General features: G+C 42.0%; 1 protein-coding gene across 1 annotated transcript in view; it reads right to left on the reverse strand.

Moving 5' to 3' along the window:
* The window catches only part of fa2h (fatty acid 2-hydroxylase), a 40,296-nt gene extending 16,342 nt beyond the window's left edge, over positions 1–23,954 (reverse strand). The window contains exon 1 of the mRNA XM_006641324.3: positions 23,579–23,954. Within this exon, the coding sequence (XP_006641387.3) occupies positions 23,579–23,854 (276 nt within the window). The 5' untranslated portion in view covers positions 23,855–23,954. The remainder of the gene's footprint in view (positions 1–23,578) is intronic.
* Positions 23,955–26,331: the final 2,377 nt, after the last annotated feature.

The following is a 26,331-nucleotide window of genomic DNA, read 5'->3' on the forward strand; positions in this document are numbered from 1 at the left end:
AAACGCTGCATCCCGATTTGGATGAATGAGATCTGTAACCATGCAATTACTACACAGGCAACAGCTACAACATATCCTGGCAACAAACTTAATATCACGAATGGATACTGCCTCTACAACATAGATATTATTGATGCAGTTGTTTGTTATTTAAAATACACGATGCATCCTACTGAGAACTGACTCACTTCACACAAATTGACAAGTAGTCGAAATAAATTTGGGATTGATTAATTAGAAGATTCCACATTCTTAATATTTTTTTGGGGGGGAAATACTCAGAATGCTTCATTTACAGGGATTGAATATGGAATTGCTCGGGACTTTAAAACACAACAAGAAATCCAATGTCCATGGCTACTGGGAACCTGAGGACTCATGCCTCACCGCACTGTGTGTGAGCATAGATTCAAACGGGCCGTCATTCCTCAGTCTTTAATGAAGTGATTTTAACCAAATAATGACAGAGGGATATTTGTCTTTATGCTCAAAATATATGTGACAAAACTAGAGAAATGATTTATAGAAGAGGAATTAAGTGATAAATGTTCAGGTGGGTAGCTGCGGCAGCATGCGTAGGCTGCAAAGGAACAAGTAATAGGTTTATTCCATGCTGAAAAACAGAAGAAAGAGAACACAACGTTTCGGCCCTGGAGCCTTCTTCAGGTGTGAGGGTGTCTTGCTCACAGCTGAAGAAGGCTCCACGGCCGAAATGTTGTGTTCTCTTTCTTCTGTTTTTCAGCATGGAATAAACCTATTACTTGTTCCTTAAGTGATAAATATCCAATAAACTAAAGATATTAGTTTACAAACCTTCAGGGTGTTTTTGCAGACCTTGAGTAGCAGGCCTCACACTTGCACTCCTAAATTAACAGTGGGTAGTTCAGGTTTAGGGGCAGCATGGTGGTGGATCAGTTAGCATTGTGGCTTCATAGCACTGGGGCCCTGGGTTCAGTTCCACACCTGGGGTGCCGTCTGCATGGAGTTTGTATGTTCTCCCCATGTTCGTGTGGGTTTCCTCCAGGTGCTCCAGTTTCCACCCACAGTCCAGAGACATTCTGGCACTTTAATTGGCTTCTGGGAAAATTGGCCCTGGTGTGAGTGTGTGCGTTTGTGCATGCCCTGCTATGGACTGGCATCCTGTCCAGGGGTACCCTGTCTTGCACCCATTGCTTGCCAGGATAGGCACCTCCACAACCCTGAAACGGAAAAAGCACTTAGAAAATGGATGGATGTAGAGATTGGCTTTAGTGTTTGAGAAGATACTGGTTAACCTAATAAGTCTGTTGGAAAACCTTTGAGGTAGTGTATCGGAATGCAGATAGAGCAAAGGAAAATCACATTTCCACTGCATCTCGGCAGTGAGATCATGTGCAGTGTTACAGAAGCCTGTGATGAACCTCGATGTGCTCAACGCATCACAGAGCTCGCTGACGAATACAAGAATGATGCTCTTCATTGCATAATCAGAGAGCCCAATCCAATTCTTTTCAAATATCAGAAGTATACTGACACCCTCAGCCTAAATTAATCTTAGTCACCATTTATACAGGCCCTTCTGCTTTTCATAACCTCTCTTTGGACTGGATGATGGCCAGTAACCAGGGACACATGATGGCAGATACACTCATCAATGGCAAACCATGACTACACTTCCCCTTTTTCTCCCTCTGTTTGTTTGAAAATGAAAGAAGTACAAGAAGTCAGGAATTCCCCATCTGGATACACTTGAGTTGCAACTACTTCTACAGATGCCAATGTGCCCAAAACGGTCATGAAAAAGCTTTTGTTTACGGCGGTACAAAACTGAAAGAGGAATTCATAATAACATTCTCTCTTTTGAAAAGAGCCTAGTTTTCTCCCTCCAAATAATTGTTTCGGGATCAGGTTATGATTTCTACGCCTAAGACTTTTACGAAAGTACAGGCTCCTGGAATGTAGCCTGAAAGTAAGAAAACTTCCAGTTGATATGAATGATAGATCAAGAGAAACCAAGAACAATGCATTTTAAAATTTCCACCTGGCTGGATGGCATTCCTCCGAGACACAGAACCGGTTCCCTGCCTATTCAGTCATTCCTAGCATGTATTTACACAATGAACATTTGCAGGGTGACCTCTTTGAAAGATATTCAGATAAACATCAGATCTGCAATAGAGAACACTTCTAGTATTGCTAACTAACCAAGGTGAAACTCTCATATGAAAGAGGCTGGAGTTACATAATCTATAGATGGCCACTTCTGGTCCTAGCAAGGCGCTGTCAGTCACCACAGACAGATGAAAGACCTAGATAGATCGATCGATCTACACTTGAACTACATCTTTAGAAAGTACTAATCTAAAACTCCAGCCTGTTTTCTCTGCAGGATCTGGGAAGAGACAGCCTTGATCCAAGTGTAAATTTTCAAGAAGGGAGAAGTTAGGAGTTCATAAAGGTTTACAAAGATCTGTATTTAGAAGTTAAAAAGATGAACACTTTTAGAAGCCATTTTTTCATTCAGTTATGTGTACTTCAGCCTAGCTGGTGGTGTGTGTGACTAACATCAGAAAATGCTGTATTTCTGATAACATGCATGATGCCAGCACTAATTAGTATCAAAAGATAATGCTACCTACACCCCATGAGGCCACCTAGACAAAGAAAGGCCAAACAAAACTGGTAGCTATAGCAAGCGTAGCTATAGCAAATGTAAGTGCGTGTGAAAGACACCCCTGTTTATTTCAGCAGTGAGCACTGCAAGTGGTGCTCAGACAGCAGAGGTGCAGCAGGTAACTGGATTCTCTCTGGGTACAGACGTGTCAGGGAAACTCGCAGACAAACGGAAAAATGAATGAGACTTTTGCGTCACTGTGGGCACCCATACATTGTTTTAGTCACAAGTACCAGAATGCAATGAATTCGCCTCTGAATAACATGCCAGAATAGGTGCAGACAACAAACTGCCCTGAGGATTACCAGAATGGAAGGCTGATAACAATAACCGTGTACTAAATGATATTTTCATAAAGTTCTTTACATAAAAGGTAAACAGCTGCTAATGAAAACCATTTCAGATGTAGAGAAGCTGGAAATAACAGACACGTCCCATTCACCCTCCTCTAATCCTGGGACAAGGGACCACTGCACGCAGGCTAAAATGAACTGCAACCTGAGAACATTAATTACACCTCCTGCAAATGATATCCCACTAAAGAGTCTCATTATGTTCTGTTACTTATTAAAAAAAAACAGTAGTATAATAAGAATGCACTCTCTAAAAGAACAGTTTTAAAAACAAACCACACCCTTTCACCTATTTTAATCACGACAAGTCCCAGCCTGCTGCTGCCTGGTATGACCCCATTCCCAATCTTCTCAATCTCATATGCAATTAATGAATTCAACTGTAAACTCTAGATCACAAAAGATGCTGTGAGCTTCAGTCCCTATTTACAGGAATATTTTATGTTAGTTATAAAACATGTTGTTAAAGCACATAACCAGTTTTCCTTCAAGAAACATCAAGATGAAACCCTCAGATCATTTACTTAAAACCAAGTGAGGTAGACAGGCCCCCTCTCCTTTGTAAACATTCTTATGTTAAATTAACATCTTAGCCTTTATCCACAATCATATCAGACATTTGCAGTCATCCTATTGACTATGACTGGAATTCCCAAAAAGAGCTTGACAATGTGCACACATCAAAATAAATCTCTTCAATGGTAGCTCCCTTTGAACAAGGAGGTCTGATAAGTGGCTGATCTACCGGACAGATGCCTATTCACAGATCTTCAACTATACGTGTTGATTTTGACAAAGAGACATTAATGTCGAATCCCAGCCTGCCTACTTTGGCCCCAAAGATGAAGACTTTTGCATGACAAAAATGAACCATGCTGCGTGTTCACAGAGACATACCATGGTATATTCTGCCTCATAATTCTTTAATTTAGCCACGGGTTCTCTCTGGAAGAATGGAAAATAAAATGAAAGTGATGTCTAGAGACCACTTTATCATGTCCAGAAAGTTGCTATGGTTCATACTTTTCACAATACTGGAAGAGCACAGGGCCTAGTTGGTAGCAGAACTTTCATATCTGCCTTTCAACTGATTATTTTAAATTTGCATATTGTACAATAATAACAAAGCGTATGTCTAGGGAATTTTCACAGATGCCAATGGAACAACAACTGTACTATAAGGGGGGAAAAAAATGGAAGTCTCACTTAAACATGGGCACGGAGAACAATGCAATACTGTATTTGCAATCCTCCGCAACAACAGGCTCTCATTGTGAGCATCTGAAACCAGTGGGGGTCTGCTGCAGTCTTTCATGGGAGGGGTCAAGAGTCCTGCTGTCCCTGGTACAAGAGAACAGGGTGCAATGTGTCCACCACCCTCAGACAGCTGGGGGCTGCTGCTGCATTGTGCAGACAGTGCAATGGGGCCATGCAGCCCACAGCAGCCAGCACCGACTGGCACACTTCTCTAATTTTGCCCAGCCCAGCTGGACGAAACAGGGGGCTCTTTACTGGACAAGCACAATGGGGCTGCTGTGTAGTGCTCTCCATTGCACAGTGCACAGCACGGAACATTTCATCTCCAAATCCAACTTTACCCGAGAACTACATGAGTCTCTACAAAGAAGTGCCACCCACCACAACATCTGAAATCAGGGAACTGGAAAAGATGGCTAATCAGAGGCAGACCAACTGCAGTGGGGCATTCATAAGAGTGGACACTGCACTGTTAGAGGGACAGTCCTGTGCTCCTTCTGAGCAGCACATAAACACTGAGAAGCTGTGGTCCAACTGTTCTGGCAAGAGGTTCAAAGGATGTTGAATGGAGCAACGTAGTACTTAAAACCAGAATTTCTAAAAGTCAAAGGAAATATTTCACCAGGCATCAGAGGAAGTCGGATATCAGAGCTTTCTTTGTGGTTGTCCTAGTCCCAGTCAAAATTGTTGAAATCCATTTTCATTTTCTGAATCCAGCAGATTCCAAAGAATACTGACAATACAAATTCCAAACAGCCCTGAGAGTTCTGCAATAATTAATCTGTTTAACAATTCTTTTATTCCATCTGCCAAGTACAAAACGCAATACTACCACATCACAAAGTCACAGTAAATAAAAACACACAGAAGCCCATCAAAATAATTTAAGACATGATAATATACATTTGTGACATTTCTGTTGGATGTAATATAACTATTTCACACACAGCATTTTTTAAATCCTGTAATTCATGCGTGATCTTTGTGATGATGAATACTTAGTGAACAAAGCTCTTTTGCCGATAGCCAGTTTGTTGGTCACCTGTTCCCTGCACTACACTGAAACCTGCTGTTGTGATACCTGTTGCCAGACTACCTGCAATGTGCTGCTCTCAGGTTTCTGCTCTAAAGGGTGGGGCTCTGTCAATCAGCTCGCAACCAGCACAGTCCTGCCCTTCCTGTTCTATTCCCAGAGTGGGACCACATACTCCAGGAACTGGCCTGAACTGCCCTCTAACTCCCCAACACACCCCTAAAGAGAAGCAGCCAGTTCCCACTGGTTTGGTACAGGTGTTTCCAAAACCACCTACTCAATTCACCTGCTTTCATGTCATATATTACTAAAGTGAAAATAATCCCAACAACAGAGTCTTGCATTTGTATAGCACTTCATTTAAAAGGATCCAAAAATATTTTACTTATCGGGGGGAACTACTTCATCCATCATGGGGTGACAGTCCATAATAACCATTATGCAGCAGCAGCCCCACTACTTCAGGAAGAAATGTGAAAAATTGTTTCACCAGATGGATTAACTTTAGAGAGGTCATACTGTGGAAGCCCAGAGTAGGATTCAGCCAGGACATCACAGTTGACACCTCTTGCCTTGTCAGGATCTTTAATGATCAGACAGGCAGAATCTCAGTTTAAGGACTCATCCAAAGGATGGCGCCTCCTACAGCACAATGTCATTGATCACAATACTTGGGGGACTTCCTTGAAAATTCTAGTGCAAGGATAAAAGTGTGAACTGTCCCCCGATACCACATACAGCAGCAACCTGGTGTTATATGGAGGTCTCTCACCTCAATGCTTACCCCAGCCAATGTTAGCTTCTGAGATCTGATGCAACTAGGCTACAGCTTGGTAACACAGCTGCTTTTTAAGTTATTACAAACTTTGCATATGTTCTGGGTATGCTCTGTGCCAGCTGACAGAGTAAGGAAGAGCAGAGGTGGTCTGTACAATAACTATTTTGAAGAATGGCAATAATTTGAAAAATTATTTTGAACAAAAAAGCCATCTGGATTCTATCATGGAAATAAACACACTGATATCTCACATTACAAACCTGTCAGACAGGATTTCTCTTGTATTTCTCAGTCAGCTGAGGCAAATTCCTTGTCAGTCACAATGCAGCGATAACTGAAACAGCATAAAAGTAAAACTGTTCAGTCTGGTAGTGACACACCTGTGAGAAATTAGAAGTCATTCTTCTACTGTTTCAGAACATTTGGGGTTGAAACTGGATTTTTTTGACTGAACCATTCAAATCAGAAAGATCACTGAAGGAGCTTTGATCCTCAATGCATGATCCGTAACTTTCAAACAATCTATCGTTGTGTCATAGAACTCATTCACTCATACCAATACATCTGCTTCATGCTTTCACCAAGAGATTTTGTCCATTATGCTTCAAATTAAGTGGTGAAAGTGGTTAAAGATGTTTCCACCTGGATCTATTTTAGTTTTTGTTTCCAAAAGGAGTTAACAAAAGGCTATTATATATTTTTATAAAGATGGATATCTTATCTCATATATATATCATATCTCAAATTGAAATTGAACAAAGACTCAGTATGCTGTCTCTTAGCTTTTTTATACTAGTCTATGGATTGCTGACCACAGTCTGCCTATATACAACTTTGTCCTGTTAGGGAGTTTTACCCTGAAGCTAAAACGGAAAAATCTCTTTTTCATAGTATATGACAAAAAAGGTTTCAGCAGTCTAGAAAGCTGTAAATAAAACTGGTGATCAGTACCCCATAAATGCAATTATGTTAGAAATGAACTGCTTGTCAAAATGAAATACTCAAGGAATACCAGAAAGATAAAGATTATTACAGTGTCATGACAAACATTTGGCAGTTATTTTTAAAAACAGCAGCTATCTCAATGCAATACAGTGCACCTCCCTCAGAAGGTGGGGTCACTACAAAGAATGACTGAATGACTTCCTCACTTATATAAGAACCGGTTTGCTTGTCTGAGACCACAAACTCCAAAAACCACTTGGAAGTGGGGAAGGGGCTAAAACATGCAACAAGCTTAAGACCTTCAGGGCTTTGCCCATTGTGAGGGCTCAAATGCAGGATGAGACAGTGCTAGTACCACATGGATTGAGCCACTCAGTCCAGCACTTCCCAACTAACTGAACAAATAATTTGCATGAACGTCATCTTTTTAGCTAGCAGATAATGGCAGGTTTCAAAACACCCAAACAATTTTAGTGGTTACCACACAAAAGAAATTCTCTCCAACAGCTCAAGAGCTGGACACAATTATCAAGGTCTAGTTTAGCAACTTCTTAACTCAATTAAGTTAATGGACAGGAGGTCTATAAAAATCTTTGGGAGCTTCTATTTAGGCGCAGAATCACCTTCTCCATGAAGCAAGTCTTTCTTCTGCCTTTAAAATAAAAAAAGCAGGTCTAAAGTTCTTGTTAGTTCAGAGGGCAAAGTGGGCGGACACCACGGAAATCCTCACTTGAAAAGCTGCCATAAAATTCTTGCAATCTCATCCTGTAAAACAATCGATAGCCCTAGAGCCTTCAAACTACCTTCTCTTACTGGGTGCACAAAACCGAGTGAACACGACTGAATTCTTTGGCAGCCAGACAGCCCTCTTTAGAACAATGAGCCACAAGCCCACTGGCTGTTCTCTGGACTGATGACCACAAGTTGGGAAAGTAAGTCAGGATGACACTAGGAATTGGGATCTGATCGCGAAGAAAAGTTTAGTGTATTTAAATTTGAGATTTTCTTTGTATGTGATGAACTCCAATACATGCATGATGCCCTTGTCTATGCATTTTCACGCAAACTTCCTCAAATTCAAACTATGGCTAATATTAAATGTATGGTATTTATTTATTGAGTAGCCTTTCTGTTTGCTAGTATCTGCAATATCAACAGTAAATCCATTTCTGAACAGTGCAGAGATCTTGGAGAGTTACTGTATGTCTGTTGTGTTTAATTTTTAAGAGGTTACAGAAAGGCAAATGTTATTACAATATACGACAGCAGCATTAAATCAGGACTTGTCAACATCAAGAAGAACCAAGATTAAATATGAGTTTCTCTTATACTGTATGTGCTCATTACTGTTCCCCCTGGATTTCAGTTCAAACAAGATGCCCCAAATGAAACAATGCATTCTCTCATTTGATGGTTAATGACCTTACATACTGATTCTTCTTAAATCTATGCTACTTATAATGCTATACGTTTCCCAATCTATTGTCAGGGAAAGATGATGTGTGAGTGAGGAACAACTGGCCCAATCATGTTGCTGAAGTAGATACTCTGGCTTAGGCAACACAAAACAGTAAGAGCTAAAGAAGTACAACTTTATACAGAGAAATTCTTGAACATTTGCTGAAACAACTCCATACACCCCGACATCTTTTTAAGTTGCAGTGAGAAAGAAAATGGCACAGACCTGCATCTGAAGTGATTCATGTCCAAAAGAAAAGAATGGCAGTGTGATAAAAAGCAGGTCATGTCATTATCTCATCCTAGTTCCACTGAAACCAGTTACAGACTGAAGGGTTTGACACAGTACAGAAGTGCTACCAGCTAGTTCAGAGGGACTGTGAACAACTAACCCAGTGTGTTCTGGTCACTTCCAAAAATGCCAGCCACTGAGCTTTCTTGGTGGTGACTGACAAAAACACTGGTATTGCGGCTCTTTTGACCTGTAACCACCAAATGGAACCTGAACAATATTCATGTTTTCTTTAGTTAGTCACTGTGATGGACTGGGGTGCTGTCCAGGGTGTACCCTGCCCTGCCCTGCTGCTTGCCAGGTGTGGTGTCAGTTCCCCTGTACCTGTGAATTGGATGAAGCAGTTAGCAAATGGATGAACTCATAGTTTAGCAGCTGAGATGACTCTTGAAAGCATCGAAATTTCACAGTGATGTGAACTAACATCCTGGAAAAAGCATAACAGTACATTTCGGAAACGGACATACAGTAAGTTTAATTATTAATAATGTAGTTAAACGTTGAAATGTAACTTATATCAAAACAGGCCTTCCTCCCCAATATATAAAGTACAAAATTACAATACCTTAATCCAAGAGTTTTGGCTAGAATAAGTCCCACACCTGACCACAGTGAAAACCAAATTATGGCAATTTAGAAACAAAACATTTGACAGTTGTAATTGTTTCCTTTTCAGTTTAAATGCTCATATAAACCCATGCAGCTTATTCAAACTGGAATCTGCAGCCTATTCAGGGAAACATTTTCCTCTGTCAAATAACACCTTGAAAGTAAATATTTAACAAAATGCACCTCAGGCTGTGGCACTGGATGTTAGAAAAACAGAACCTACAACTAATGTGAGTTTGGAGGGTTTTTTCTCCATCTACAACCATCTTGTTGCTTAGCAAACACTGGATCATGACCACCATGTTTAACTAAAACAAAAGAAAAACACAGCATGCTTTCTTCCTTAGAGAGAAGGTCAGAAAGCAGTTCAAACCCAAATGCAAAAGTGAACCCCCTTCAAAGTAAACTGATTTGCTGAACACTCAAAGGTCTGCTGTGGACAGGTACCCTACTCTGCTTGGAGGAACAAGCTCATGTGCTGCAGAAGCAGCAGATCCATCACGTTTCCTCATCTGTTGCCACCATCCTGTAGAGACAGCACCTTACAAAACACATTGGATCCCTGCATCCCAGTTAACTTGCTATCCATTCTTTTCAGATCCTTATTCCAGCAAAGGTAACCACTGAGTTGTCACTCTTAAACCACTGAGTTGACAACTCTTAAAAGAGCTGTCTCTTTTTTATTTTTTTAAATGAATAATTTCATTCTGGGAACTTGGGAAGGCGAGTGAGTAAAATAAGCTGTTAGCTACCCCTCAAAGATGAGAGCTGCCTTAATTGAAAGCGTTGCTTGTGTAATTTATTAATAGTTCAGGTGGGGAGCTGCGTCAGCATGCAAAGGATGTGAGCAAGACACAACAAGACACCCTCACACCTGAAGAAGGCTCCACGGCCGAAACGTTGTGTTCTCTTTCTTCTTTTTTTCAGCATGGAATAAACCCATTACTTGTTCCTAATTGATTAATATACACACACTGCTGCACCGGTGTTCTGCAAGACCAAAAGCAGACTCATTCCACGACACAGGTCTTTCCACAGTTTCTTTATTCCGATAACATACCTTAGAGAGCATCTGAAGCTTCACATGCATAAACCACTACAATGCGGCACTAAGGCCTGCCACAGCCCACAACAAATACTCTGGATTTCAGATCAATGTCCCCCTTGTGTACAAACGGACATGCCTGGTTTTCAACTCCACCACACCCAAATCTGAACAGTCTTCCAAGTCCCCAACCATATCTAATAGAAACTTTAATTTCTTTCTTTCAACACAGGAAAACGCGCATGACTCCCAAACAGGAACATTCACCTCCGTGGCCTACTGCAATCATACGAATCCCATTCAATAACCCATCAGGATAAATATGCAAATCCATTAATGGAAATCATCTGATCCCGACACCTGCAGAAAGACCAGGGAAATCACCTGTAAAGATACAGTGCAGATCCTGGGGACAGCGAAACTAAGAGCATGTCTTGGGCCCAGTCAGAGTTTGCTCATATCAGGCCCTCGCTCCTTCCCTAAAGATCCCACCCCACAGGGTCCAAGTAAGCAAAACTGGCAAACTGATCCACACATTAACGCCAGCTGCCTCAAAGACTGTGACTGTTTTAATCATGATCTCTAGTAAGATGAGCATCTCACTTTGAAAGGTCTGGTTAAGAGACTACCACAGGTTGTTTAACAAGTGATTTAGAATAAACATAACTATATACATGAAGCGATCAGAGCGAACACAAACCCTAACAGTGCTTCAGAGACTGGGCAAGGTACATCACTTAACATCATTAAAACTGTGAAGACTCCAGTCAAGTCTTCTCTTGGAGTTTTATAAAATGTACCTCAGCAGCTCCATAAGCTCATGGTTCAATGTAATTATACGTCTGTGCAGATTTTTAGATCTTTTGACAAACCCAGACCTAGTCTATCTAGAGTATTCCAGTCTCAGCATAAAGACTTGCAATATAAGCATGCCTCCAATATTTCATATGTATAATTTTGCAAGAAGCATTTACTCTGGGTTTGGCCTAACAAGTAGGTCTCGCCTAATCAAAGCTAGGTATCTACTTTTGCAAGTCCTGAACACACATTCCGAGTTTGCAAAAACAAGCACTCAAGCACACAGTGCAAACAAGAGCAAAAATAATTAATCTTTAACACCCTGACTATCTTGCATCAGCTCCAGACATGTAGACTTTGCAGAGTGTTAGCATCCTCAGGGAAACGTGAGGGATACAAAGCCTGACAGCTGGGGGCAGTAAAGGATGCCAAGGTCACCCATCCCTTTTCAAGACCTTTGTCAGCTGCTCAGTCATTACTCCAGTCTCCAGTCCAATCTGAACTAGCATGAGCAGTATTACTATAGGCTATAGAAACTTGTACAGCCTGCGAGTTGAATTTGATTAATTTTACACTCTTTCGCCCAGTTGCTGCTGCCAGTTGGTCAAGGCCAAGTACCACATAACCCAACCAAACTTGAGCAGCACTCTGCGGGCACAAGCTCAAGACTGACACCAAGACCAAAGCATCACCTCATCCACCATTCACAAAAATGTGCAGCCTCTGACCGTATACAGACGAAAAAAAGAAATTTTCAAGTACAGCCACTGTAAAATATATTTCTTGTCAATTCCTGTGCTGTAGGACCTGACTTCAAGACAGTAGGTGTCTGCAAAAAGTCTAGCCTGATCAAAATTCTCAAGCCACTGTTTTAACGTTGCAGACAGAAGATCTGAAGCCCAGGTGATAAAGACTAAAAGCCGTGAAAAGTGTCGTGTGTATTCACCTCACACTGAATCAGGCAACTTCGGCTTCCAGTCAGCAGTTCAGTTCTGCATTCGATATCAACGTCCATTTTATTTTGCATTCAGTGTCAAGTTGCAAAGCTCAATAGTTTCAAAGTTTAAACAGTTTCTGGGTTAAAAATAAATCACAAAATGGGATTTTATACACAGGTCTTATGGGGTTCAACAAGACACTAGGAGATTTACATATTTATATTATTAGCCTATACAACATGGCATCCGATATTCTGAAGTCGGCGCTTCCTGTCCTGGAACACCTGAAGGGCACCTTGGGATCCTTTTCCTATTTCAGGACTTTAATGAATTGCTCCCGTATTAGAGGAACAGCAATGGCGAATTTCGCAGTTGAATTATTAACTAAGGACCATGGTTACGATGGAAAGAAAGCCTATGAGTTTGTGGAGGCACTTGTGCAGATCAAGACTAGTAGGTGTTTAAGACTGTGAGGTGCTGGAGCACCTCTGCTCATCAGAGCAAGACAGTGAAAGCCTGCAAGCTACACCAACATCACCTCATTTGAGAGCAATGCCATAAAACACTTTTTCTTCCCTCTGCACAATGCAATTACACATAAACCAGCATAACTGAGGATTAACTGGTCTACATCTCCAGCCTTCTCAATGGGAATCCTTTAAATGCTGTCTTCTTTTTACTTACTCAAATGGTTTAGCAAAAACTAAAATTGTAAATACTTTTCTGGCACTGTTTTTATTTTGGGAGATAGCTCTGCTTATAAACTATTTGTGACAATACATCAGGTTGTGCATTTATTATGCATCAATACAATTATTGAACCTCTTGCACGGAGATTTGTCTCCAGTGATGTTAAAATACAGACTTGAAGATGAGTGGGTCAGAACACTTCCAGCACTGTTATACAAAAATATGAAAAACATAAATCAGGTTTGTACAACAAAAACAAAATCAAGAGTACTTTATAGAATTCATAACAAGAAATGAGAAATCAGCTTACTTTATGCAAGTACAGAAAATGAGAGGATAGAAAACCATTGTTCAATTATTTTTAAAATATCAAAAACAGCTGTAGTGAGGTTGATTGTTAATTACAAAAATTTGGATTATTGAACGACATACAATCCAATTACAACAAATAACAGCAATTATAGACACAAGGAGCAGTTCTTATGCTCCATTTGAAGATTATTCTGTACGAAGTCAAACCAATGGCTCACAATGAGTTCAGACAAACTCGACTGGGACAGTGGGACAGAAAAATGCGGATCACTAGAATGAAAAGGCTCTTTCTCTCTGTCCCTCCTTCGGAATTGTTCAGCATTCCCAGAATTCCTACCCTGAAAATGTGCCCATTCTTTCAAATCCACTCTGCTCCCAACCTATGTAAGATACTCTTTTGAAAAACATTACAGAAAACCTTCACAAACAGAGACCCATAAATTCCTCTTGCAAAAGTCAAAGAATTAAAAGATCTGATCGTTTCCGATACACATTTTCAGCAGCCTTTATTTCTCTCTGCCTTGAAGTGCCACTTCCAGTACAGTATTTCACACAGAAATCAGCAGCTTCATGGTAGAATTGTAAAACGCTGAAGTAAATTCCAGCCGGCAGATTATAGGTTATGCCCTTTTGAGCATCCAGCACATTCTGGATATATATTGAGGATTTTGATTGTTGACTCTTCTGAAATAGCTCCTTTAAAAGAGGAATAGTGCAATTAACTTACAATGAGAGCTGTGTTTTCCTAGCACAGGCCTCTCGAAATTACACTGGACCTGAAATGATGAGCTCTCGCCAAAGCCACATTTAAAAAAAGAATCTAAATATTAAGATGGACATGCATTAGGATGAAGCAGCCCTTTGCTTTCCATGCAACAAAAGGAACCAATTATTTAAAAAGAACTTATTTTGATGAGTCAGCATACTTAGCATTGTTACTTTGAGTGCTCAATGTTTTAACATCTGCTGACTAATGCTTTATTAGTGTAATAAAACAATCTTTCTGGGCAGACAAATGCACAGCCTAATCATAATTTTCTTAAGATCACACAAGAATTACATGTTATCACCAGCTTATAACATGTTGAAAACCTTCAAACGAGGGCATTTTCACTAACAGTATTCTTGATTGCTAGATTAATAACACCATCATTCCCTCTGCTGTACACACAGCTCCTTAACTACAGGCTTCTCCGACAGGCGCTGTTTGCGCTATTCCAATGATCTCACCAATACCAAGCTTCTCTTCTGTTCTTCTTTGTGGAATCTAACGAAGTCCCGAGTTCAGGGTTCACTGCCCCAGTGGGATACCCCACACAAAAATTCAGGGCTCTCTGATCTCGCACTAGCAAGCTGCATTTCCCTGAGGTCCCCAGTCGACGTCAATAACAGCCCATACTGAACCCCGATGGGCCTCCCTGGAGTACTTTCCCTGCAGCCCATCGAGAGACGAGCACTGTACAGTACCTGTAACTGAGCAACTGCCAAGACGCTCTGTGGATCTTTAAAGGCACCGCTGGCGCCGAGAGCAGGTGAATGTGAATTTATCGGACCAGTCCCTGCTGATGACCGTGTCCACAGAGGACCGGGCGCACATCAAGGGCAGTACATTAATGACTCCCAGATGAGAGACTAAGCCATTGTGGAGAAGCGCAAACCAAATTAAAATGTAATGTATAATAATTAAAAAGCAACACTACTATTATTAAACCGAATCAACACACCAGAGTTCGCAGTGGCAGATATTCCATTTACAGAAGCTGAATGAAGAAGCCTCCACGGCCGAAACGTTGTGCTTTTGTTCTTCTCTTTTCAGCGTGGAATAACCTATTACTTGTTCCTGAACAAAAAAAAAAAGTTTGGTAATCAGAGCATCAAGTGGTTTCATATTACCTGCACCACACAGAATTATTTTATGCACCAAGCTGGAAGAGCACCCACAAGACATTTCTTAAGCAGCATGTCACTCAAGCTGTTACTCCATTTAGAGCTATGAATTAACAAACACCACAGCATACCTAATCAACCCATATAGTCAAAACTAATGAGCCCAGAAAAGCCCTCAGCACAGCAATGCGTTACCTATTAAAAGCACAGCAGCTCTTCTATCCTGACCTGATAACACTCCACCATGGGGGAAGCAGAACTGCTTTATTGTTTTTAAGGGTGTGAGACAGAGTAAGCTGTCCAGCCCACTGTACTCATCAGATCTGATAACTGGATTGGCCGTGTATCCCATATATTAAAACTGCCTGAGGGGGAAAGGAGTAAAAAAACCTCTAGGAGATTTGTTTTATATTATATGACCAGCAGCCATATCACCCTGCAACTCACAACTGGAAACCCACTGAAGCTAAGCGGGTGTGAGCCTGGTCAGTACCTGGATGGGAGATCTCCTGGGGAAAAACTAAGGTTGCTGCTGGAAGAGGTGTTAGTGGGGTCAGCAGGGGGCGCTCACCCTGCGGTCTATGTGGGTCCTAACGCCCCCTTATAGTGACGGGGACACTATACCGTAAACAGGCGCCGTCTTTCGGATGAGACGTAAAACCGAGGTCCCGACTCTCTGTGGTCATTAAAAATCCCAGGGCATTTCTCGAAAAGAGTAGGGGTGTAACCCTGGCGACCTGGCCAAGTTTCCCATTGGCCCTTACCAATCATGGCCTCCTAATAATCCCCATCTATGAATTGGCTTCATCATTCTGCTCTCCTCCCCACCGATAGCTGGTGTGTGGTGAGCATTCTGGCGCACTATGGCTGCGGTGGGGCTGCACATTGGTGGTGGAGGAGGGGAGTCCCCATTACCTGTAAAGCGCTTTGAGTGGAATGTCCAGAAAAGCGCTATATAAGTGTAAGAAATGATTATATTGGTTTAGCAGATAAAAGAATGACACTGAAGCTACCATTATCCACCTTGACATATTTCCAAGTGACTTCTATCGGCTGTAGTAGGAAAACGGCCAACTTAGACTAAATATGAAGCTGACGAAACCATATGAATGGAAGGCCTTAGGCTTCCATTTGGATCAAACTGGTTTAGATCTATATTTAATTAAATTGAAATCAATCTCTCGGTAAGTATGGGAAATTGTAACACTGAAAACTGTACTGCTTACAGCTGACCCGTCATGTGACAGAACCATGGTATGACAGAAGTCATGGAAATCACTTGCAAGGGCACTTAAACCCCAGAGCAGGAGGTACTTCCTTACCCAAAGGATTTTTGGAGTCTATGCTCCATAACAAGCTACCCCGCCATGTCATTTATGCCAATATCTTCATTCAAGAAACACCAGGATGAGAATCTTGGATCAGTTAAAACTACTTGCTACCAAAGAGTTCATTTTTCAAATCCATTAAGCTTCAGTGAAATGTGTAAATACATAAATTAAATGAAAATGAAGTTTGCCATGCTGGTTTTGCAGGGAATGTTTTCTTTTGTGCCGTCATTTAAAGGGAGTAAATCTGCAGGCCTTTCTTTCAGGGTAACATCTGTAAAGTACACAACACTGGGGTGGTTCAGAGGTCTTATTTGCTCACTGCTGTTTATTTAAATTATTTCTCTATCCCACTTTGAGTTGTACCCAGTGAAATTGTTTGTAAACAACAACTAGGAAATTGTCAAATCTTTACTATAGGCCTTTGGAGTAGTTACATGAACTCTAATGATTTTATAATTTGAAGCAATAATTCACTGCACTTCACTTGCAGACACTTATTTTATCACATCTTAAACAATGGCACAAACTTGAATAAGTTTAAAACCCTGCCACTGAAACAATTTTACAGAATGTCAATACAAAGGAAGACCCCACTTAAAAGGGATATTTTGCAATGTTGTCTCATCTCAGTGCTGACCAGGTTTAGCTTTGCTTAGTTTCTGAGATCTGACCAGATCAGCAACAAGCAAGGACTGATCCGGAGAGCTCATGAGATTACAGGTCTTATTTGCTCTGTTTGTTGAAGCAGCCCCCTTCGATGTGACCATTAAAAAAACCAAATACAGGAAGTCAGGGTGTATTTTCAGGAAATGAGCACTGTTTAATCTTGAAGGAACAAAACACTGCTGTATTGTACAGTATAGTCTAATCTCTTCGACCAGGAACAGAGATCGCAGCATGTAATATAAATTGTGGTCTTCAAAAGAAACTGACATGGACACAAATCCTGACTTCAACAAGAAAACTAGGATGAAGGGATCCTCAGCAAATTAATTTTGCATTTAGGAATAGGAGTCTCTTCTCTTTAAAATGGAGAGGATTTGCAGAACAAACTGGGACCCTTTTAAAAAACTGTTTGCCGAATGTCTGATCAGGGAAGCAAAATAAATACGATATATAATCAACTTTTAACAAAAATTAGGTCTTAATTTTGTAATTAGGTTTTGTTTCATTTTATTTCACGCAGGAATGTGTTTTCCCGTTTCCAGTGCTCACACAGATCTCTTCTGTAATTCCACACCAAACCTTAAAAGAGAAGTTTGCTGCACCTTAACTACAAACTTCTTTGACCTCTGCCATTAGAAAAACACGATCTTCCTGGATTTATAAGGGAATGTTGAAGATATGCATTTATAATAGTGTATTTTTAACAATATTTTTATTTTAGTACTATTTCTTTGTTGTTGACCCTCTTTGTGGTTTGTGAAGTGTGATGCCCAGGATACCTTGACAACAAAGGTGCAATATTTAAACACATATAAACTAAACCCCCAACAGCAGTTACATACAGTCTTCTTTAGACAGGTGTGTTTGAAATGAGTGACACAAAGTATGGGGTAAAACATTATGCAATTTCAGCTGACCACGAATATCAGATTATGGGTTGGTCATTTCTTGTAGCCCAAAGCATCAAGACAAGAGCTTTACATTAAAAATGGACAAGAAAAAAAGATTATAAAATAACTTTCTCATCAAGACTTTCTTTGATGCTATAAGAAATGCAAATAAGGAGAACCTTATTTGTATATTCAAAGGTAAGAGGTTAGCCTACTATGCTACTTAATGCTGGGGTATGAGTGATCGACGGCAGCATTTAGTGATATTTATGTGAAACTAATACATTTATCTCCACAGCATACAGCACAGTTAGCTGCCACATAGGCAAAGGTTCTAGACAAGAATCCATCTGAAAGTTTAGAAACCAGTAATAACAAAGCATCCAACAGAACTGGCTCCACCTATCAAGGTTTTCTTCAATATTTGCCATGTATCCACAGTACAAACACCCAATATTGAGGGACAGCTGGACAGCTAGGTGGACTATTCTTGTGAAAAAGGGCAAGGGTTTTATTTCAATCAAGCGCATGTGGATACTAGCAAAGATACCTGCTAGAATGAGGCCTACATCTCCACTAGGCATTATCGGCCAAAACTGACACAATCGAGGACTAGCACAGCAGGGTCTGTTAGAAAACGGAAATGGAGGAGAAACTAAACATTTTCACAACTGCAGGCTCAATAGTCTTTTAGCAGGCATGTTAATCAACTCAGAGAACCTGGAGCCGCCTCTGCACAACCACACAAACAACAGAAGCCCAGCTCAAGATCTCACATGAAGCCGATGTAAAGGTAAAGCCTCTGGGATAAAAACACAGGAACAGGGGCTGAACCAGGCATTAAACTGTGAAGCTCTTGGCAACAGGCCTTTTAACACCTACGCCACCATGAAGATGTTGCGTAGGAACAAACAAATCCTAAAGCACCCTTCAGAGACGTGCTTCAGTAACACAGCCATTCTAACGCAGACTGGAGACATTAGTCTCTGAAAGAGCTAGGAAAGCCTGACATGATCTCATTTCCCAGAGTGACAGCAAGCCAGATTGCATGATGGATCAGCTCACAGAGTAAACAGTTTTACAACTGTTATGTCACAAACTGAATATGAGCTCATTATGTCATCACTAGAACACAAGGACATGAGACTTTCAACCATTGCTTCGCCATGGAGGAAAAAGGGAAACCTCTCTCAGCTGCCAGAGCACCTGTGCACCTCGATGCCAAATCCAAGCACACTGTCTCCTCCTGCTTCCATTCAGCTCTGCACCATTGAACTCCCAATGTCTTGAACTGAACTTTCACATTTTTCCACCTTTAAACGTGAGTGATATTACCTATTGATAGAATTTCCCGTTTTGACTCTGCGCCAGCTGTCATGTTATTTTATTTAGAAGCACAGTTAAACATCACATTTTTGTTCCAAAAAGAAAAATTAGTGAAAAAAAAAACAGTGAGTGACAGCAGGCACACTCTCCAAGCAACGCCAACTGGTTACTCAGGTCGGCAGATGGGCGGGAACCAGATGGAACCAGTTGCCATGTGGGCAGACAGGTTCAGCCACGGTGGAGACAGGTCACAGCCCAGCCTCATGTCCACAGAGAGACTGATTTTCTATCCTTTAGCACAACCGGTTCTCCTTTTCTTGAGAAAAGGTCAACGGCCCCAGGCCTCCTTCTCCAAGGTTTCTACATCCCGTAGTTGTGGCCTCTACTCTCAGTCTTTTTTTTACTTATATTACAGCTCAGCCCTCAGTTACTTGACTGTGCTCATTTCTGCTTTAAAAGAGCTGCTTTTCCTTTCCAGCTCTTGAGGAGTTCTAGATCTCGAGTGATCTACAACATTTCACAAAACAAATAGAAGATATCCCCTGCTCAAGAGCTCAAAACCATTTAAAGGTTTTAAACGAATAACTGTAGTTGAAGGAGTTTTATTAAAAAGGGTTGGGGAAAGTGCAGTTTTGAAACAGTAGTAAAAATTTCCTTTTCCACTTAATTCACTGCCCAATACATTTTCAGCCAAATACACTCACTGCAGTATGAAATACTTAATTTTTTCAGAAAATGTGGGAAAACGATAAGTGAAGCGTGCTTCTTTCTCTTGTCTGTTGTGCAACACATTGGCCTAACACCTACTAACAGTCTAAATGTTTAACTGAATAGTGACAGGAAGAATGACCTGAAGGACAAACAGATAAAAAGACACTAAATTCCTCATAGGAATCTGCATTACAAGGGGACAATCAGCTAAGAGTTTCTGAAAAGACACAGGAGGAGTTCAGACAATTAAATTGATGCAGGCCCTACAAAAATCTACTGCTCTGATAGAGAAACTGGCTGTCCACTAACTAGGCCCTCAAAATTTACATACATCAGCTACTGCAGCTTCTGCAAATTGGGAAGGGGAAATTAGCTAAAAATGACTCAAAATATATTGCAGAAACAAAAATACATTTTAAGAAGTCAGCCATAAATGAAGTTGTGTTTAGCTGCACATGGTGACATTTGCACACTGATACTGCATTAATGTGTAAATTAATGGAAGGTAAATTTTGATAAAGCATTCTTTAATGAGTTTTAACCTAGGCTTGAATACACCAGCAGGGCAGGCTGGTGCTTTAAAGGCACAGTTATCTGAAGGTGACATTTGCGTATTTATGTCAGACACATTAAAAGGTTATCCAGACCAGCAGGAAAAGTTGCTGGGGCAGTGTTAAGAAGTGAAACAACGCCAGTCCAGTGAAATACTGTCTCACACACTGAGGAAACAGAGTCTACTGTGTTGAAAGTCCTCTAGGAGGTCACAAAATGATATTATATGAATGTGGTTTATGCTAGTTCCACCAGCAAAAATGTCAACAACAGTATACCAATAACTTAAATAATGTTTTCCAAAAATCGATACAAGGTCTGATTATTGATTTCCACAGACAGATGAAAAACCATGACATATACTGACCAGAATGGCCAAAATGTGCCAAACTCCAGGAAAGTGCACAGTCCAAAGGTTTATCTGATGACACTGGCCTGAGTACATGGCCTATTTACAAACAGCTACACCAAAATCACCCCTTACCAAGTAATCTTAATGATAGCCTCTGATGTTCAACATTACCATAGTTCATTTTGCAGATAGCCGTATGAAGGCAGGATATCTGCAAGAAGTAGTTTGTAGGAAATAAACACAAGACTGAGAATGATGGTAACCTGGCGGAGGATGGTTTTGGCAGAGGAGAGCACAGCGGATCACACTTCCGAGCAGCGATCTCTATCAATGTGGACTGGTCCAGGGAAAAGATCTCATCTTTCCACACCTCCCGTAACCACCCGTCAGTTTCTTTCTCTAGGGGGGTCACTCTTCCACTCAACTGAATCTAACACTTCAAAAAAGAAGAGCTCAAACAGTCAAAACAAACCCAAGACTGTTGTGATGCAGAACTAAATCTAGAGCAGAAGGAATCAGGGATGAGACTAGCCCAGTAGTCCCAATTTAACGTGACAAAAAAAAAAGAGAAAAAAGCCTTTTACACATTTGAAGAATTTAGCTCACATCTGTAAAAATAAACTGTGCTTACTTTGGTAAAGAAGCTACCGAAGATATTAATGCAGCTGTTATGAATGAAAGGACACAGCAAAAATTGGTCCAGTAATGTTTGACTAAGTTAAGGAGCAGGAGGACCAAATGAGGTTTCATGACATACCACTCTGTTAAGATGAGAATACTGTATGTTGAAAACATGGGGTTTTAGTTGGGGTGGTAACGTAGGCAATCTAAACAGTAATTCAGATATGGTCTTCAGAATGACGGAGTTAGTCATCCCCTACTCAGGATACAAAACGCATATCAAGTAAATTGGTTTGTCCATTGATAACAGGACCACTTTGTTCTAAAAATGCCACAGAAATACTGACCTCTCCCAAAACTAGGGTCAAACAAGGTTTGTGTAGGCAGGTCATTCATAGAAACAGTCACTAATGGTAACTGAACACAATGCCTAGAAATCAAAGCTGGGCTTATCTTCAGTCTGCTCAGCATAGCATGATTCAATATCAAACATTGCTAAAGAAATCTGAGCATTTCTCCATTTCAATTCCAGTGACGCACTGGATATTTAAATACATGTTATGTCCTCATCGGGGGCTGAGATTCACAGAGATACATGAAAACCTTGCATCACGTCTACATGAAGCTTTTAAAGAGTGCAGTTGTTAATTTTGTCCAATTTAGCCAATACGTCAATTTAGCTTCAGATCTGAGCTGGAATGAAACCCTGCAACCAAGAACCAAGACTAGACAACACTACTCATACTGTGCATTCCTACTACGTTTTTCGCAAGCACAACGCTACTACTGGATCGACAGTTAATGCTCACAGGCATGCAAGTACTCAGTGGAAGACAGCAGTAGAATGTAAAGGGGAGAGGAGTACTGGCACTGTTGACCTGTAAATGGATATTTAGATCACTCTATTTGGCTAAAGAAAATTGCTATGTTTCTCCCTTAGTAAAAGGTGCTAAGGGCTAACCACACTGTGACCATGTCCAGAGTTCTGCACACCTGGTCCTAGAGTCCTACAGGTTTCACTCAACCAGCATATCTAGAAAGCATGTTAAGTCTCCCTGCTTAAGCAACTGATTGATCCATGCCACATGAACCATTGTGCTATGATGGTCATCACCGCTGAGCATTTTGATAATTTTAACAGCATTCACATGCTTTAACTAGAGGCTGCTATCAGTCACTGTTCATTTGCTACATTTTTGGATTTAATAACGCAACACCGATAGAGCAATCCAAGCAGTTACAAACAGGCGCGATCTAAAGTATATACTGCAAATAAAAGGTACACGAAAACGATACGTTAGAACACATTCTGTAATGTCCAATAAAGGAGATAACACGGGCATGGGTTTCGTTTTTAAGTCAAGCGCTGTTGCCTTGAAGACCTCGCATATTGGTTAGAGCTTCCCAGACCCGCTGAGCTCAGATGCGTACTTCGCCCCGAAACTATTTCCTAGTTATTATCCTGTTTCGCGTACCTGCGATACGAGTTGCGCAGGTAGGACACGCCCAGACACACTGGCCCGTTCCCCTGCTAGCGACTCTCGGCAGCGGAGAAAGTAAACCACTTGTGCCGGACCATGGCCGAGCTGCCGGCGGCCGGGAAACTCACACCCAGTCCCTGGGAGCTCTCCCAGACCCCTGGCCATAAGGTGGTGTTGAAAACCGCCACTTTTTGTGCAGGGTTTGCTAACCACATCGCACCTGCAGGCGACAGAGAGGGGGGCTGGCTCTCCATGCTTTCCGTTTTGGCAGATGGGTTATTTGGCTGTAAGTTGCGGCGTGGGTGTGGGAACTAACGTGCCCGGTTTGCCTTTTTCATACAAAGTTCATCTGGACAGGAGGTTACTGGCACCGGCGTCAAAAAAAAAAATTAAAAGTCTGTCCAAATTCCGTTAAATTTGAGTTTCAAGGAGCCGCAGCGGTGTTTCGATATCGTCGGCTCTGACTTGACTGGCGCCGCAGCCTGGTCGCAAGACTTCCCGATTTGGTTAATTACGTTTTATTACGAAGTAATGGTAAATTAAATAAACGCCCTCTAGACCGAAAGAGCTGATGAAATTAACAGCTGGTGGCTTGCGTACCTGCGTGTCCCCAGGGTCTTTGCGCAGTTCCCCGATGTAATACTGCTCCATCCACCGCCTGGCGTTTTCTGAGTGCCGGTGAGGAGGTCCTTCCATCTGTCGGCTGACATCGGTCCCCGCTCGGCTTAAAATCAGAGCTTCCCCGCCAGGGTGCCTTCTGAGGAAACCAGTCACATCGTAGACCCTGTTGGCCAACAGCACCCAACAGGAGCTGGGGGAGCGGTGCTGGGACACCTCCGACTCCGAGAAATACCGAACCGGCGCAGGCGAGGACATGGGGCTCTGGGAAAGCTGAAAACTGACCGTCTGGGGTAAAAAAAGCGGAGCTCCGAGCAGACTGACCAGCTTCACTGACTCTGCGCTCCCTGCCGCGCTGCCCCAGACACCCACCTGCTCATTAACATGCTCATGAATATGCAGCGCACACCTGACTCCTGGCCCCAGCCCGACCTGGGCATGAATAATTCAGCAGACACCTGCTGCTGGCACGGCTCCGCCCGGCTTGCCGCCTACCTGGGCGACAAAATAACGAACAGAAATTTCAAAACGAAATCTCGCCTGTGACTACCAGAGACTTGAGGTTTCCAGACCCAATCTCGCCGTTTCCATTAAACAAAAAGCACACGTACACAGGAAGCGATGAACTTCCTGTGATTTTTTGCTACGTTGCTCTTCAGCTCTTAAGCTGTAGAACAGTGTTTCACGGCCCACTGACTATCTCTCACATGCGCCGAGCCCCCCAAATGCTGCTGCTGTCTGTGACTCGGTCGCTTTTCTGTGTTTTTTCTTTCCGTCAGTCCGGTGCAGCATGGTGCTCTGTGTGTGCCGCATGAGACTGGCTTAATTGGCACGAAGGACTGCTCTAAAAGCTGGACAAGCTGGCTATAAAAAGCGTTTATCAAGAAAGAAAGTGCACAGGGGATGTGACTGACTAGCGCATTATGAAAAACCAGTGATAGAACAGGGCGTGTAGTGTGTTAAAACCACCTGTAACACAACTATCAGACTCCAGCGCAGCTGCTGCCGGAGCTAGACGCGTTTCGTCTACCTAGAAATACTGTACAACCTTCGTGTTTAAGACATCGTGCGCGACACATGTTACGACAATGAGACGTGCAACCCCGTCAACCGCCTCTACTTCCTTTGAAACATTGACCGAGTATCTCCGAAGAGGAGCTCCGTGCACAGACAGGTGGAGCGGACGCTCAGGACCCGTCCCACTCATGGTAGTGACGCAGCTTTGAAAATCGGGGGGTTTGCGATGAGATCACGGTGTCAAAATGTTGCTCCGCGAGTTATTCGGAACCAAGGTGGAGAGGAGGTGAAAAGGCACACGGATGATGTAGAAATATGTCCTGGTCTTCCTCTGCATTAATTCTATTTCGAATAAAGTCCTAAACGGAAACATGAATGCATAGTTTATCGGACGTGTATCACGGACTGTGTTTTGGCATGATTTCAGTTCGCGGTTGTGAGGCGTGAAGAGGGAATAGCTGAGGGGATAGAGAGTTTGAGAAAGCCCATGGTTTGTATCCTGTGGCGAAATCAAGGCAACTGTTGCGAAAGCATCTGTAGAGTTTTTCATATTTCAGGTTTAGCGAAACTGGAAAGGGCGAGATGAGATCAAGCAGGTGAGCACAGCATTCACGTGTATCCGACTTGTGTAGAGCGGCCAGAAACAGCCAAGAATATCCCGACCTCGAAACTGACAGGTGACCGAAATTAGACAGCTCTTGTGACATCTGACGGCTTCAGGACTAATATGATATTTTCGTTGGGGCGGACGGGACAGGGGTAGAAAGATTTGTTTGCCTGTTTGCCCCCGCATTTCGTTGCACTGTCCTGTCTCATTCCCGTGCTTTGTTTATAAATTATTCATGGCTAAATTAATAACCGTGAATTTAGCATGAGAACTTTTAGCTTCATTAAATATTCATCGTCCGCCTGGAGCGAAGCCCTTTGTTGGTGAAACTGGAGTCGAGCGCTGCCTTTCGGTTGTTCAGAGCTGGGCTCTCCAACCCCGGACTGGACTACCTGGATCCTGGAGCCGGAGCGCTTTCCGGCAGGGCCTCTAGGATTAAAGCACTCTTAATTGAATACATGAGTCGCTTATTTCATGAATGCCTTACAGGTGTTGCCAATTGTTAGAAACTGGTAACATAGAAGACTAGAGCTGGGTTACAGCTCTCAAGTAGCAGGGTTGTAGACCCCTGTCTTGTTAATGGGATCAATCCATGTCTTAATCAGGAAGAATTTGCAGATGTTTGTTGATGTTTTAAAACCCATACATGGAAAAACCCTGTATCTGCAAGTTGTTTTACGTCTTATAGTGATCATCAGTACCTGAAGGGCTCATGGAAGTTATTAAATGGGCCCAATTAACCCAATAACAAGCAGATTTAGCCTGTTAAGAACTGACGTGAAATAAAAACCTGTAGAGGCTCACTGGGCCAGGACTGGACAGCCCTACTAGTATATTTTTATAAAGGGTAAAAGTCAAAGGGAAGTATAATAAAAGCTTTTGCCTTCAGACCCTAAAGAAAAGTTTGTTTCTGCCAGTCTTGTATATGACCATCCACCCACTGCCTTATCCAATACAGGGTCACAGGGGAGCTAGAGACTATCCCAGCAGGCAAAGGGCACAAAGCAGGATACACGCTGGACTGGACGCCACTCCGTCGAAGGCACACACAGACTCAAACACATACACATTCATGCCAGGGCTCAGTTTTCCAGAAACCAATTAACCTACC

This window comes from Lepisosteus oculatus, chromosome 20 (genome assembly GCF_040954835.1).
Source record: "Lepisosteus oculatus isolate fLepOcu1 chromosome 20, fLepOcu1.hap2, whole genome shotgun sequence".
NCBI lineage: Eukaryota > Metazoa > Chordata > Actinopteri > Semionotiformes > Lepisosteidae > Lepisosteus > Lepisosteus oculatus.